The sequence below is a fragment of the Oncorhynchus mykiss genome, chromosome 12 (genome assembly GCF_013265735.2).
Source record: "Oncorhynchus mykiss isolate Arlee chromosome 12, USDA_OmykA_1.1, whole genome shotgun sequence".
Taxonomy (NCBI): Eukaryota; Metazoa; Chordata; class Actinopteri; order Salmoniformes; family Salmonidae; genus Oncorhynchus; species Oncorhynchus mykiss.
The window spans coordinates 45466006-45479603 of NC_048576.1; the positions used below are offsets into that span (position 1 = coordinate 45466006).

Here is a 13598-nt window from a genome sequence, read left to right on the forward strand (position 1 = left end):
ATGAAGTTAACTTATCAAATGGCCTTACAGATCATTTTCCCCTGATAATACAAAATTACATTTCATATCTTCAATCCTGTTGGCCCAAATAACAGCATAGGGGTCATAATAATGCAGTATTATACCAAAATATAACCCACATACATGGACTGTAATATGTGAAATTTGGCTCTCTGGCCCATGGACTATAAGTACAAGTAATCTGTGGGGCCAAAAACAAGATACTGTATTAATTAGTAGACATCTTTCCAAAAATGTGTGTTGTTCTTATGCCTTTCCCTCTTCAACCTAGGTACTCCAGAAGAAAAAGATCCACAGAATCAAAAAGGTAGCCAGAAACTGACGACAGTTTACATTCTGTTGCTACTGTTGGAGGGTAAGACTAATTTCCTGATCAGCTCACTGAATGAGCACCTTACCCTTCAATGACAGTAACAACAGAAGGTAAACTGTCGTCGGTCTCTGGCATTTGAGGCGAAAAATGACATGACAGGTGCATTTTTAATTTAAGTTCCTTTTTTTAATTTGAAGTTTAATGTTAATTTCCATGCTGTGTTTCTGTAAGAATACAGACAGTGCGTGTGGCTCCAGTCAGAATATCCAGTAGTACAAATCAGATTCAAGTTACACATACTGAACAAGAGAGAAAATATGGGGGCAGGACAGAGAGAAAGAGAGAAAAAAAGAAAGAAAGAAAGAAAGAAAGAGAGAGAGAGAAAGGGAACATTCTGGAACAGAATGGGGATACAAGATGACATAAGCAGGTTTTTATTTTGACAGTGCCAATGCAAACCTGCTTTACCTAACATCAGAGGGAGGGAGATAGTTTTTTTCCCCCTCCAACTGCTACAAGCCATCGTGTCCTTACGTCAGCAATGAGTAAAAAAGCAGCGCTACAGCCTCTTGAGCACAAAAATGCGTGGTCCATGCCCTGGACTTGAGGGGTGATCGCAAAGAGAAAGTCATGGGAAGTTCAGCTATCAACATTGATAAAACAGAGTCTTGCAACGAGAGATAGCGCGAGAGAAAGAATCACAAATAAAGAGGGCATTAAAATGTCCCTTTTAAAAACCGCCAATTCACAACCATCCCTAATTTGCGACCAAAAGCTTAGACGATTAGCGTAAAGTAGCACAAAGACATCACAGTTATGGAAAAAGAGTTACAGCAAACGTTTGTGTTTTAAAAATCAACTCGTTAATTGTGTGAACGTTGACGACCCCAAGCAACACACTTGGCAACTGATGACATGGCAAAAATGTAAACTAAAAAATTAACAAAAAAAGGAAGTAAAGGGAACGATGTGAACCTTACAGGCTTGCAACAGGAGTTATACAAATCAATAAAAGGTAACAACCAGGAACAGCTCGAAGCTTTAGTTTTTTACATTTTCTGTTGTGTTTTAACGTGGAAGTATATTATTTCCACTGAAATAGGTGAATTTAATAGGATTTTTTATAAGAAAATAAAAACCAGAAGAGATAGCCCTAGGAAGCACAGAGGGGCTATGAGCTGACAGAGAGTGATAGAACATAAAGAAAGAATTAAAGAAAGAAGAGGTGGGGAGAAATAGAGCGAGTGGACGTCGGGAGTAAAAGCCAAGTTTGGGAGCTCTCACTGTGACACGTAGTAGGACCTGGGGCTAGCGGGGCAGATAGGGGAGGTAATAGGAGGGAGAGAGAGAGAGAGGGAATTGGCCGTAAAGTCTCACTGCTGGGTCTCATCCTCCACATCTTGCAGTGCTTCTTTATTCTGTTCTTCACCTGAAGAGAAAGGAAAATGGATTAAAATGCTCATAATTAAAAAGACAGTTTGTCATTTTCACCACAAATGCAAAAAAACATTTTAAATGGACAAGAATCCAGAGCCCACCCACTGTTACCATGACAACAGGGCAGTGAGGCTTCCAGTGATAAGGACTTTATGTAGATCCATTATCATTTCTACAGGTTGTCATTTTAAAGTATACTGAGTTTGTTCCCCCGCCTCAAAATCAATGACAAATATATAATTTATTTTTAAGACCTGCTATAACCATTACATACACACCAACAGGCTGCTTGGTTGGACCAACCCATGTCCTCTGACATCACCCAGACTAGTGCCATACATGTGAGATGGTGAGGGGAGAAAAACTAAACATCTTAGCTACATGTAGTTAGTGTGTTGGTGCACATCAACCGCACGTTTGCGTTTCAGTGTGAAGATTGAGTGTACAGTGTTCAGCCATATTAATAAGTGGAGTCCCTTACCTTTAGCTCAAAACCAGACAGACAGACAGTGTTAGTAGAACTTGCGTTTCAGTGAGTCAGACAGTGTCACTAACCACACCCCATTCAACTCATGCCGAATGAGAGGGGAACATCTCTAGCTTCTACTTAATGGACACACAGACACACACCCAAAAACACCGTTCTCAATGCAGCCCAGATACTTGGTTGAGCTGGGCCATGTGGACTAAGATTAGAACAGGGTCGTGTTCACTAGGCATGAAACTGAAGAAAACGGTAATGAAATGGGAAACATATGGACTTGCGCAATAATTTACTGAAATTGTTTATTTTCACGAATTGGCCGACACATTTTCTGGCTAGCACTCGCATTGCCTTCATTGTTATTTTCCTTACAAATAATAACTTTGGATATGTTGGGGCGGCAGGTAGCCTAGTGGTTAAAGCGTTGGGCCAGTAACCGAAAGGTTGCTAGATCGAATCTCCAAGCTGACAAGGTCGTTCTACCCCTCAACAAGGAAGTTAAACCACTAGGCCGTCATTGTAAATAAGAATTTGTTCTTAACTGACTTGCCTTATTTTCTGTATATCGTGTTGTCGTTTATGTACAGAGCATCATGTATTTACAGTTTTATTCATGTTTTCAAGTACTGGTGGCAAATAATGCATTCTGATTATTGTAATGGACACCCATGATGTGTGTAAAATACTTTTTGAAGGTTGTACTGATTATGATGAGCGAATGTTAAGCCATTTTACAGCAATGTGTGGCACCATGTTTGTTGACATTATACAATGCACTCTGGGTGTCACAAACATCTGTCAGACCAAAGATGTTATAATGAGGTTCACTCATCTTTCGAGTAAACTTCCGGAAGTGAATGATCATAGATGACACCCCCCCTTCTCAACATGCATACTGCAAACAAACTAATCTGGTCTCTTCTTCGGCTGACGTGGAAAAACAAACATTGTGGCGCACACAAACTACCCATCATCGGATTACATTCGATTTCTAAAAAGTGTTTTACTCAATTATTTCAATCAATGGTGAGCTCACCCGTGATTTGATTAATTGTAAATAGTAATTTCTATCAGCTAATTGTGGTTTATGTCAGCTGAGAGTTAACACAAGTGGTCATATTTAGCTAAGTCAATATTTCCTCAGTTAGCGCAAGGACTCATTTTAAAGTGCCCCCTTTAAAAGAAAGCATAGTGGACATGAGAAAGTAGTGCACGAAGAACCTGGGGAAGCATTGTAGGGGAGAAGAGAAGAACAGGCTTATTTCAGTAATTCTCATGTTAGAAAAGGTTGGAGACCCCTGCCTGAGAGTCTACACTTGAGGGACCATTTCAGGTATAAAAGAAAAATATTTGATTAATCATTGAATTTGGCCTTACTGCCATTAGCCCATAGAAACACATTGAATAACAGACTCGTAGAAGGAAAAACAGACAGTCAAAAAATGTATTAAAAGGAAGATTATTTTAAAGTGTGTCCTATATCTGAGAGATGTAAGAAAGATCACGATTATTTATTTGTTTTGCCCATATTTAAAGGGATAATTCGTCATAAAATGGTATCCATGACTTCATCCGACTCTGGGGAAGTAGATAAAGGTCCTCATTGCCAAAATCCCGAAGTATCCTTTTAACAAATTTTTTAGGCACTAAACTACTTCCATATATACTAGAGGTCAATTGATTATGATTTTTCAACGCCGATACCTATAACGATTATTGGAGGACCAAAAAAAGCAGATTAAATCAGCCATTTTTTTTTACATTTATTTGTAAATAAAAATAATACAAAAACAAAAGTGTTGGAGAAGAAAGTAAAAATGCAATATGTGCCATGTAAAAAAGCTAACGATTAAGTTCCTTGCTCAGAACATGAGAACATATGAAAGCTGGTGGTTCCTTTTAACATGAGACTTATTCCAGGTAAGAGGTTTTAGGTTGTTGTTATTATAGGAATTATAGGACTATTTCTCTCTATACCATTTGTATTTCATATACCTTTGACTATTGGATGTTCTTATAGGCACTTTAGTATTGCCAGTGTAACAGTATAGCTTCCATCCCTCTCCTCGCCCCTACCTGGACTCGAACCAGGAACACATCGACACCATCGAAGCATCGTTACACATCGCTCCACAAATGCCGTGGCCCTTGCAGATCAAGGGGAACAACTACTCCAAGTCTCAGAGCGAGTGACGTTTGAAACACTATTAGCGCGCACCCCGCTAACTAGCTAGCTATTTCACATCGGTTACACCAGCCTAATCTCGGGAGTTGATAGGCTTGAAGTCATAAATAGCTCAATGCTTGAAGCACAGCGAAGAGCTGCTGGCAAAACGCACGAAAGTGCTGTTTGAATGAATGCTTACGAGCCTGCTGCTGCCCACCATCGCTCAGTCAGACTGCTCTATCAAATATCAAATCATAGACTTAATTATAACATAACACAAAGAAATACGAGCTTTTGGTCATTAATATAGTCGAATCCGGAAACTACCATTTCGAAAACAAAACGTTTATTATTTCAGTGAAATACGGAACCGTTCCGTATTTTATCTAACGGATGGCATCCATAAGTCTAAATATTCCTGTTATATTGCACAACCTTCAATGTTATGTCATAATTACGTAAAATTCTGGCAAATTAGTTCGCAACGAGCCAGGCGGCCCAAACTGTTGCATATACCCTGACACTGCGTGCAATGAAGCAAGAGAAGTGACACATAATATTGCCTGCTAACCTGGATTTGTTTTAGCTAAATATGCAGGTTTAAAAATATATACTTCTGTGTATTGATTTTTAGAAAGGCATTGGTGTTTATGGTTAGGTACAGTCGTGCAACGATTGTGCTTTATTCGCAAATGCGCTTTTGTTAAATCATCCCCCTGCTTTGCATCGATTATATGCAACGCAGGACACGCTACATAAACTAGTAATATCATCTACCACGTGTAGTTAACTAGTGATTATGATTGATTGATTGTTTTTTACAAGATATGTTTAATGCTAGCTAGCAACTTACCTTGGCTTCTTACTGCATTCGCGTAACAGGCAGTCTCATCGTGGAGTTCAATGAGAGGCAGGTGGTTAGAGCGTTGGACTAGTTAACTGTAATGTTGCAAGATTGAATCCCCAGCTGACAAGGTAAACATCTATCGTTCTGCCCTGAACAAGGCAGTTAACCCACCGTTCCTAGGCCATCATTGAAAATAAGAATGTGTTAACTGACTTGCCTAGTTAAATAAAGGTGTAAAAAAATACAAAATAAATAAAAATCGGGCAAATCGGTCTCCAAAAACACAGATTTCAAATTGTTATGAAAACTTGAATTCGGCCCTAATTAATCGGCCATTCTGATTAATCGGTCGACCTCTAATATACAGTGGGGAGAACAAGTATTTGATACACTGCCGATTTTGCAGGTTTTCCTACTTACAAAGCATGTAGAGGTCTGTAATTTCTATCATAGGTACACTTCAACTGTGAGAGACGGAATCTAAAACAAAAATCCAGAAAATCACATTGTATGATTCTTAAGTAATTAATTAGCATTTTATTGCATGACATAAGTATTTGATCACCAACCAACCAGTAAGATATCTGGCTCTCATAGACCTGTTAGTTTTTCTTTAAGAAGCCCTCCTGTTCTCCACTCATTACCTGTATTAACTGCACCTGTGAACTCGTTAGCTGTATAAAAGACACCTGTCCACACAGTCAATCAAACAGACTCCAACCTCTCCACAATGGCCAAGACCAGAGAGCTGTGTAAGGACATCAGGCAAAAGATGTAGACCTGCATAAGGCTGGGATGGGCTACAGGACAATAGCCAAGCAGCTTGGTGAGAAGGCAACAATTGTTGGAACAATTATTAGAAAATGGAAGAAGTTCAAGATGACGGTCAATCACCCTCGGTCTGGGGCTCCATGCAAGATCTCACCTCGTGGGGCATCAATGATCATGAGGAAGGTGAGGGATCAGCCCAGAACTACACGTCAGGACCTGGTCAATGACCTGAAGAGAGCTGGGACCACAGTGTCAAAGAAAACCATTAGTAACACACTATGCCGTCATGGATTAAAAAAGGTCCTCCTGCTCAAGCCAGCGCATGTCCAGGCCCGTCTGAAGTTTGCCAATGACCATCTGGATGATCCAGACGAGGAATGGGAAAAGGTCATGTGGTCTGATGAGACAAAAATAGAGCTTTTTAGTCTAAACTTCACTCGCCGTGTTTGAAGGAAGAAGAAGGATGAGTACAACCCCAAAACACCATCCCAACCGTGAAGCATGGAGGTGGAAACATCATTCTTTGGGGATGCTTTTCTGCAAAGGGGACAGGACAACTGCACCGTATTGAGGGGAGGATGGATGGGGCCATGTATCGTGAGATTTTGGCCAACAACCTCCTTCCCTCAGTAAGAGCATTGAAGATGGGTCGTGGCTGGGTCTTCCAGCATGACAACGACCCGAAACACACAGCCAGGGCAACTAAGGAGCGGCTCCGCAAGAAGCATCTCAAGGTCCTGTACTTCCGGCGCCGACAGAGATGGCCGCCTCGCTTCACGTTCCTAGGAAACTATGCAGTTTTTAGTTTTTTTTACGTGTTATTTCTTACATTAGTACCCCAGGTCATCTTAGGTTTCATTACATACAGTCGAGAAGAACTACTGAATATAAGATCAGCATCAACTCACCATCAGTACTACCAAGAATATGTTTTTCGCGACGCGGATCCTGTGTTCTGCCTTACAAACAGGACAACTGAGTGGATTCCATGCAGCGACCCAAAAAAAAAACAACTCCGAAAAAGAGGGAAACGAGGCGGTCTTCTGGTCAGACTCCGGAGACGGGCACACCGTGCACCACTCCCTAGCATTCTTCTTGCCAATGTCCAGTCTCTTGACAACAAGGTTGATGAAATCCGAGCAAGGGTAGCATTCCAGAGGGACATCAGAGACTGTAACGTTCTTTGCTTCACGGAAACGTGGCTCACTGGAGAGACTCTATCCGAAGCGGTGCAGCCAACGGGTTTCTCCACACATCGCGCAGACAGAAACAAACATCTTTCTGGTAAGAAGAGGGGCGGGGGCGTATGCCTTATGACTAACGTGACATGGTGTGATGAAAGAAACATACAGGAACTCAAATCCTTCTGTTCACCTGATTTAGAATTCCTCACAATCAAATGTAGACCGCATTATCTACCAAGAGAATTCTCTTCGATTATAATCACAGCCGTATATATCCCCCCCAAGCAGACACATCGATGGCTCTGAACGAACTTTATTTAACTCTTTGCAAACTGGAAACCATTCATCCGGAGGCTGCATTCATTGTAGCTGGGGATTTTAACAAGGCTAATCTGAAAACAAGACTCCCTAAATTTTATCAGCATATCGATTGCGCAACCAGGGGTGGAAAGACCTTGGATCATTGTTACTCTAACTTCCGCGACGCATATAAGGCCCTGCCCCGCCCCCCTTTCGGAAAAGCTGACCACGACTCCATTTTGTTGATCCCTGCCTACAGACAGAAACTAAAACAAGAGGCTCCCACGCTGAGGTCTGTCCAACGCTGGTCCGACCAAGCTGACTCCACACTCCAAGACTGCTTCCACCACGTGGACTGGGACATGTTTCGTATTGCGTCAGACAACAACATTGACGAATACGCTGATTCGGTGTGTGAGCTCATTAGAACGTGCGTTGAATATGTCGTTCCCATAGCAACGATTAAAACATTCCCTAACCAGAAACCGTGGATTGATGGCAGCATTCGCGTGAAACTGAAAGCGCGAACCACTGCTTTTAATCAGGGCAAGGTGTCTGGTAACATGACCGAATACAAACAGTGCAGCTATTCCCTCCGCAAGTCTATCAAACAAGCTAAGCGTCAGTACAGAGACAAAGTAGAATCTCAATTCAACGGCTCAGACACAAGAGGCATGTGGCAGGGTCTACAGTCAATCACGGACTACAGGAAGAAATCCAGCCCAGTCACGGACCAGGATGTCCTGCTCCCAGGCAGACTAAATAACTTTTTTGCCCGCTTTGAGGACAATACAGTGCCACTGACACGGCCTGCAACGAAAACATGCGGTCTCTCCTTCACTGCAGCCAAGGTGAGTAAGACATTTAAACGTGTTAACCCTCGCAAGGCTGCAGGCCCAGACGGCATCCCCAGCCGCGCCCTCAGAGCATGCGCAGACCAGCTGGCCGGTGTGTTTACGGACATATTCAATCAATCCCTATACCAGTCTGCTGTTCCCACATGCTTCAAGAGGGCCACCATTGTTCCTGTTCCCAAGAAAGCTAAGGTAACTGAGCTAAACGACTACCGCCCCGTAGCACTCACTTCCGTCATCATGAAGTGCTTTGAGAGACTAGTCAAGGACCATATCACCTCCACCCTACCTGACACCCTAGACCCACTCCAATTTGCTTACCGCCCAAATAGGTCCACAGACGATGCAATCTCAACCACACTGCACACCGCCCTAACCCATCTGGACAAGAAGAATACCTATGTGAGAATGCTGTTCATTGACTACAGCTCGGCATTCAACACCATAGTACCCTCCAAGCTCGTCATCAAGCTCGAGACCCTGGGTCTCGACCCCGCCCTGTGCAACTGGGTACTGGACTTCCTGACGGGCCGCCCCCAGGTGGTGAGGGTAGGCAACAACATCTCCTCCCCGCTGATCCTCAACACTGGGGCCCCACAAGGGTGCGTTCTGAGCCCTCTCCTGTACTCCCTGTTCACCCACGACTGCGTGGCCATGCACGCCTCCAACTCAATCATCAAGTTTGCGGACGACACAACAGTGGTAGGCTTGATTACCAACAACGACGAGACGGCCTACAGGGAGGAGGTGAGGGCCCTCGGAGTGTGGTGTCAGGAAAATAACCTCACACTCAACGTCAACAAAACTAAGGAGATGATTGTGGACTTCAGGAAACAGCAGAGGGAACACCCCCCTATCCACATCGATGGAACAGTAGTGGAGAGGGTAGCAAGTTTTAAGTTCCTCGGCATACACATCACAGACAAACTGAATTGGTCCACTCACACAGACAGCATTGTGAAGAAGGCGCAGCAGCGCCTCTTCAACCTCAGGAGGCTGAAGAAATTTGGCTTGTCACCAAAAGCACTCACAAACTTCTACAGATGCACAATCGAGAGCATCCTGGCGGGCTGTATCACCGCCTGGTACGGCAACTGCTCCGCCCTCAACTGTAAGGCTCCCCAGAGGGTGGTGAGGTCTGCACAACGCATCACCGGGGGCAAACTACCTGCCCTCCAGGACACCTACACCACCCGATGTCACAGGAAGGCCATAAAGATCATCAAGGACATCAACCACCCGAGCCACTGCCTGTTCACCCCGCTATCATCCAGAAGGCGAGGTCATTACAGGTGCATCAAAGCTGGGACCGAGAGACTGAAAAACAGCTTCTATCTCAAGGCCATCAGACTGTTAAACAGCCACCACTAACATTGAGTGGCTGCTGCCAACACACTGACACTGACTCAACTCCAGCCACTTTAATAATGGGAATTGATGGGAAATGATGTAAATATATCACTAGCCACTTTAAACAATGCTACCTTATATAAATGTTACTTACCCTACATTATTCATCTCATATGCATACGTATATACTGTACTCTATATCATCGACTGTATCCTTATGTAATACATGTATCACTAGCCACTTTAAACTATGCCACTTTGTTTACATACTCATCTCATTTGTACATACTGTACTCGATACCATCTACTGTATCTTGCCTATGCTGCTCTGTACCATCACTCATTCATATATCCTTATGTACATATTCTTTATCCCCTTACACTGTGTACAAGACAGTAGTTTTGGAATTGTTAGTTAGATTACTTGTTGGTTATTACTGCATTGTCGGAACTAGAAGCACAAGCATTTCGCTACACTCGCATTAACATCTGCTAACCATGTGTATGTGACAAATAAAATTTTATTTGATTTGGCCTAGCCAGTCTCCAGACCTGAACCCAATAGACAATCTTTGGAGGGAGCTGAAAGTCTGTATTGCCCAGCGACAGCCCCGAAACCTGAAGGATCTGGAGAAGGTCTGTATGGAGGAGTGGGCCAAAATCCCTGCTGCAGTGTGTGCAAACCTGGTCAAGAACTACAGGAAATGTATGATCTCTGTAATTGCAAACAAAGGTTTCTGTACCAAATATTAAGTTCTGCTTTTCTGATGTATCAAATACTTATGTCATCCAATAAAATGCAAATTAATTACTTAAAAATCATACAATGTGATTTTCTGGATTTTTGTTTTAGATTCCGTCTTTCACAGTTGAAGTGTACCTATGATAAATTACAGACCTCTACATGCTTTGTAGGTAGGAAAACCTGCAAAATTGGCAGTGTATCAAATACTTGTTCTCCCCACTGTATACTTCCATTCATTTTTTAAACTGGTATCAGGCTACCTTCAGACAAGGCTTGTGAGGCTTGTGGGCTTCCTAGAGCAAAACAAGCGACGTACAGTGCCTTCAAAAAGTATTCATACCAGTTGACTTATTCCACATTGTGTTGTGTTACAGCCTGAATAAAAACATTATTAAATAGATTCTCACCCATCTACACACAATACCCCATAATGACAAAGTGAAAACAAGTTTTTATAAATATGTGTACATTTTAAATACAGAAATACATCTCATTTACATAAGTGTTCATTTCCGAGTAAAACTTATTTTTTAAATTCTTCATGGTCTGTCAAGTTGATCGTTTCCAGACAACCATTTTCAAGTCTTGTCATAGATTTTCAAGCCGATTTAAGTAAAGCTGTAACTAAGCCAATCAGGAACACTGAATGTCATTTTGGTAAGAAAATACAGTGTAGATTTGGCCTTGTGTTTTAGGTTATTGTCCCGCTGAAATGTGAATTTGTCTCCCAGTGTCTGTTGGAAAGCAGACAACCAGCTTCTCCCTCTAGGATTTTACCTGTGCATAGCTGTATTCGGTTTCTTATCTTAAAATAATGTCTTAGTCCTTCCCAATGACAAGCGTACCCTTAACATGATGCACCACCATGCTTGAAAATATGACGAGTGGTACTCAGTAATGTGTACTCAGTGAACACTTTGTATTCTGGACAAAAAGTACATTTCTTTGCCACGTTTTTTGCAGTATTAGTTAAGTGCCTTGTTGCAAATAGGATGCATGTTTTGGAATATTTGTATTCTGTACAGGCTTCAATCTTTTCACTCTGTCATTTAGGTTAGTAACTACAATGTTGTTGTTCCATCAGTTCTCATATCACAACCATTAAACTATAACTATTTTAAAATCACCATTGGCCTCATGGTGAAATCCCTGAGCAGTTTCCTTCATCTCTGGCAAATGAGTTAGGAAGGACGCCTCTATCTTTGCAGTGACTGGGTGTATTGAAACACCATGAAAAGCTTAATTAATAACTTCCTCATGCTCAAAGGGACATTCAGCTACTTTTAGCCATTGATCAGTGCCCTTTGAGTGGCATTGAAAAACTTCCTTGGTCTTTGTGGTTGAATCTGTGCTTGAAATTCACAACTCGATTGAGAGACCTTACAGACAATTGTATGTGTGGGGTAGTTGTTCAAAAATCAAGTGAACTATTATTGAACATGGAATGAGTCCATGTAACTTATTATGCGATTTGTTGAGCACATTTTTTACTCCTGCACTTATTTAGGCTTACCATAACAAAAGGTTGAATACTTATTGACTCAAGTCATTTCAGCTATTCATTTTCATTTAAAAAAATTCTGCAAAACAAAATTCCACCTTGACATTACGGGGTATTGTGTGTAGATCTGTGACACAATTTCAAAGGAATTACATTTCATATCCTGGCTGTAACAATAAAATATGGAAACACTAAAGGGGTGCGAATAATTTGATGGCACTGTACGTGTTTGTCTCACCTTTCCATAGAGGGTCATATTAGTTTGTAGCCCAAACTAGAGGTCGACCGATTAATCGGAATGGCCGATTAATTAGGGCCGATTTCAAGTTATCATAATCGGTCATCGGCATTTTTGGACACCAATTATGGCCGATTACATTGCACTCCACGAGGAGACTGCGTGGCAGGCTGACTACCTTTTACGCGAGTGCAGCAAGAGCCAAGGCAGGTTGCTAGCTAGCATTAAGCTTATCTTTAAAAAAACAATCAATCTTAACATAATCACTAGTTAAACTAGTAATATCATCAACCATGTGTAGTTATCTAGCTTGTCCTGCTTTGCTTATAATCGATGAGGTACCTGTTAATTTATCATCGAATCACAGCCTACTTCGCCAAACGGGTGATGATTTAACAAGCACATTTTTAAACCTGCATATTTAGTTAATATTGCCTGCTAATCTTAATTTCTTTTGACTAGGGAATTGTGTCACTTCTCTTGCGTTCTGTGCAAGCAGTCAGGGTATATGCAGCAGTTTGGGCTGCCTGGCTCATAGCGAACTGTGTGAAGACCATTTCTTCCTAACAAAGACTGTAATTGTACATAATTATGACATAACGTTGAAGGTTGTGCAATGTAACAGCAATATTTAGACTTAGGGATGTCACCCGTTAGATAAAATACAGAACGGTTCCGTATTTCACTGAAAGAATAAACGTTTTTTTCCCCCAAAATGATAGCTTCCGGATTTTACCATATTAATGACCTAAGGCTCGTATTTCTGTGTGTTATATTATAATTAAGTCTATGATTTGATATTTGATAGAGCAGTCTGACTGAGCGGTGGTAGGCAGCATCTGGCTCGTAAGCATTCATTCAAACAGCACTTTCCTTCATTTGCCAGCAGCTCTTCGCTGTGCTTCAAGCATTGCGCTGTTTATGACTTCAAGCCTATCCACTCCCGAGGTTAGGCTGGCAATACTAAAGTACCTATTAGAACATCCAATAGTCAAAGGTATATGAAATACAAATGGTATAGAGAAAAATAGTCCTATAATTCCTATAATAACCATAACCTAAAACTTCTTACCTGGGAATATTGAAGACTCATGTTAAAAGGATACACCAGCTTTCATATGTTCTCATGTTCTGAGCAAGGAACTTAAACATTAGCTTTTTACATGGCACATATTGCACTTTTACTTTCTTCAAAACTTTGTTTTTGCATTATTTAAACCAAATTGAACATATTTCATTATTTATTTGAGACTAAATAGATTTTATCGATGTATTAAGTTAAAATAAAAGTGTTCATTCAGTATTGTTGTAATTGTCATTATTACAAATGTAAAAAATATTTTACAAAAATAATAAAATCGTCCGATTAATCGGTATCGGCTTTTT

The 13598-nt window shown here is 41.4% G+C and overlaps 1 protein-coding gene across 3 annotated transcripts in view; it reads right to left on the reverse strand.

The window, feature by feature from the left end:
* Positions 1-498: 498 nt before the first annotated feature.
* LOC110537675 (14-3-3 protein epsilon) overlaps positions 499-13598 on the reverse strand; it is a 38373-nt gene continuing 25273 nt past the window's right edge. For all 3 annotated transcript variants that reach the window (XM_021623900.2, XM_036937645.1, XM_036937644.1), the window contains one exon: positions 499-1763. In XM_021623900.2, coding sequence (XP_021479575.1) covers positions 1708-1763 — 56 coding nt within the window. In that variant the 3' untranslated portion in view covers positions 499-1707. The remainder of the gene's footprint in view (positions 1764-13598) is intronic.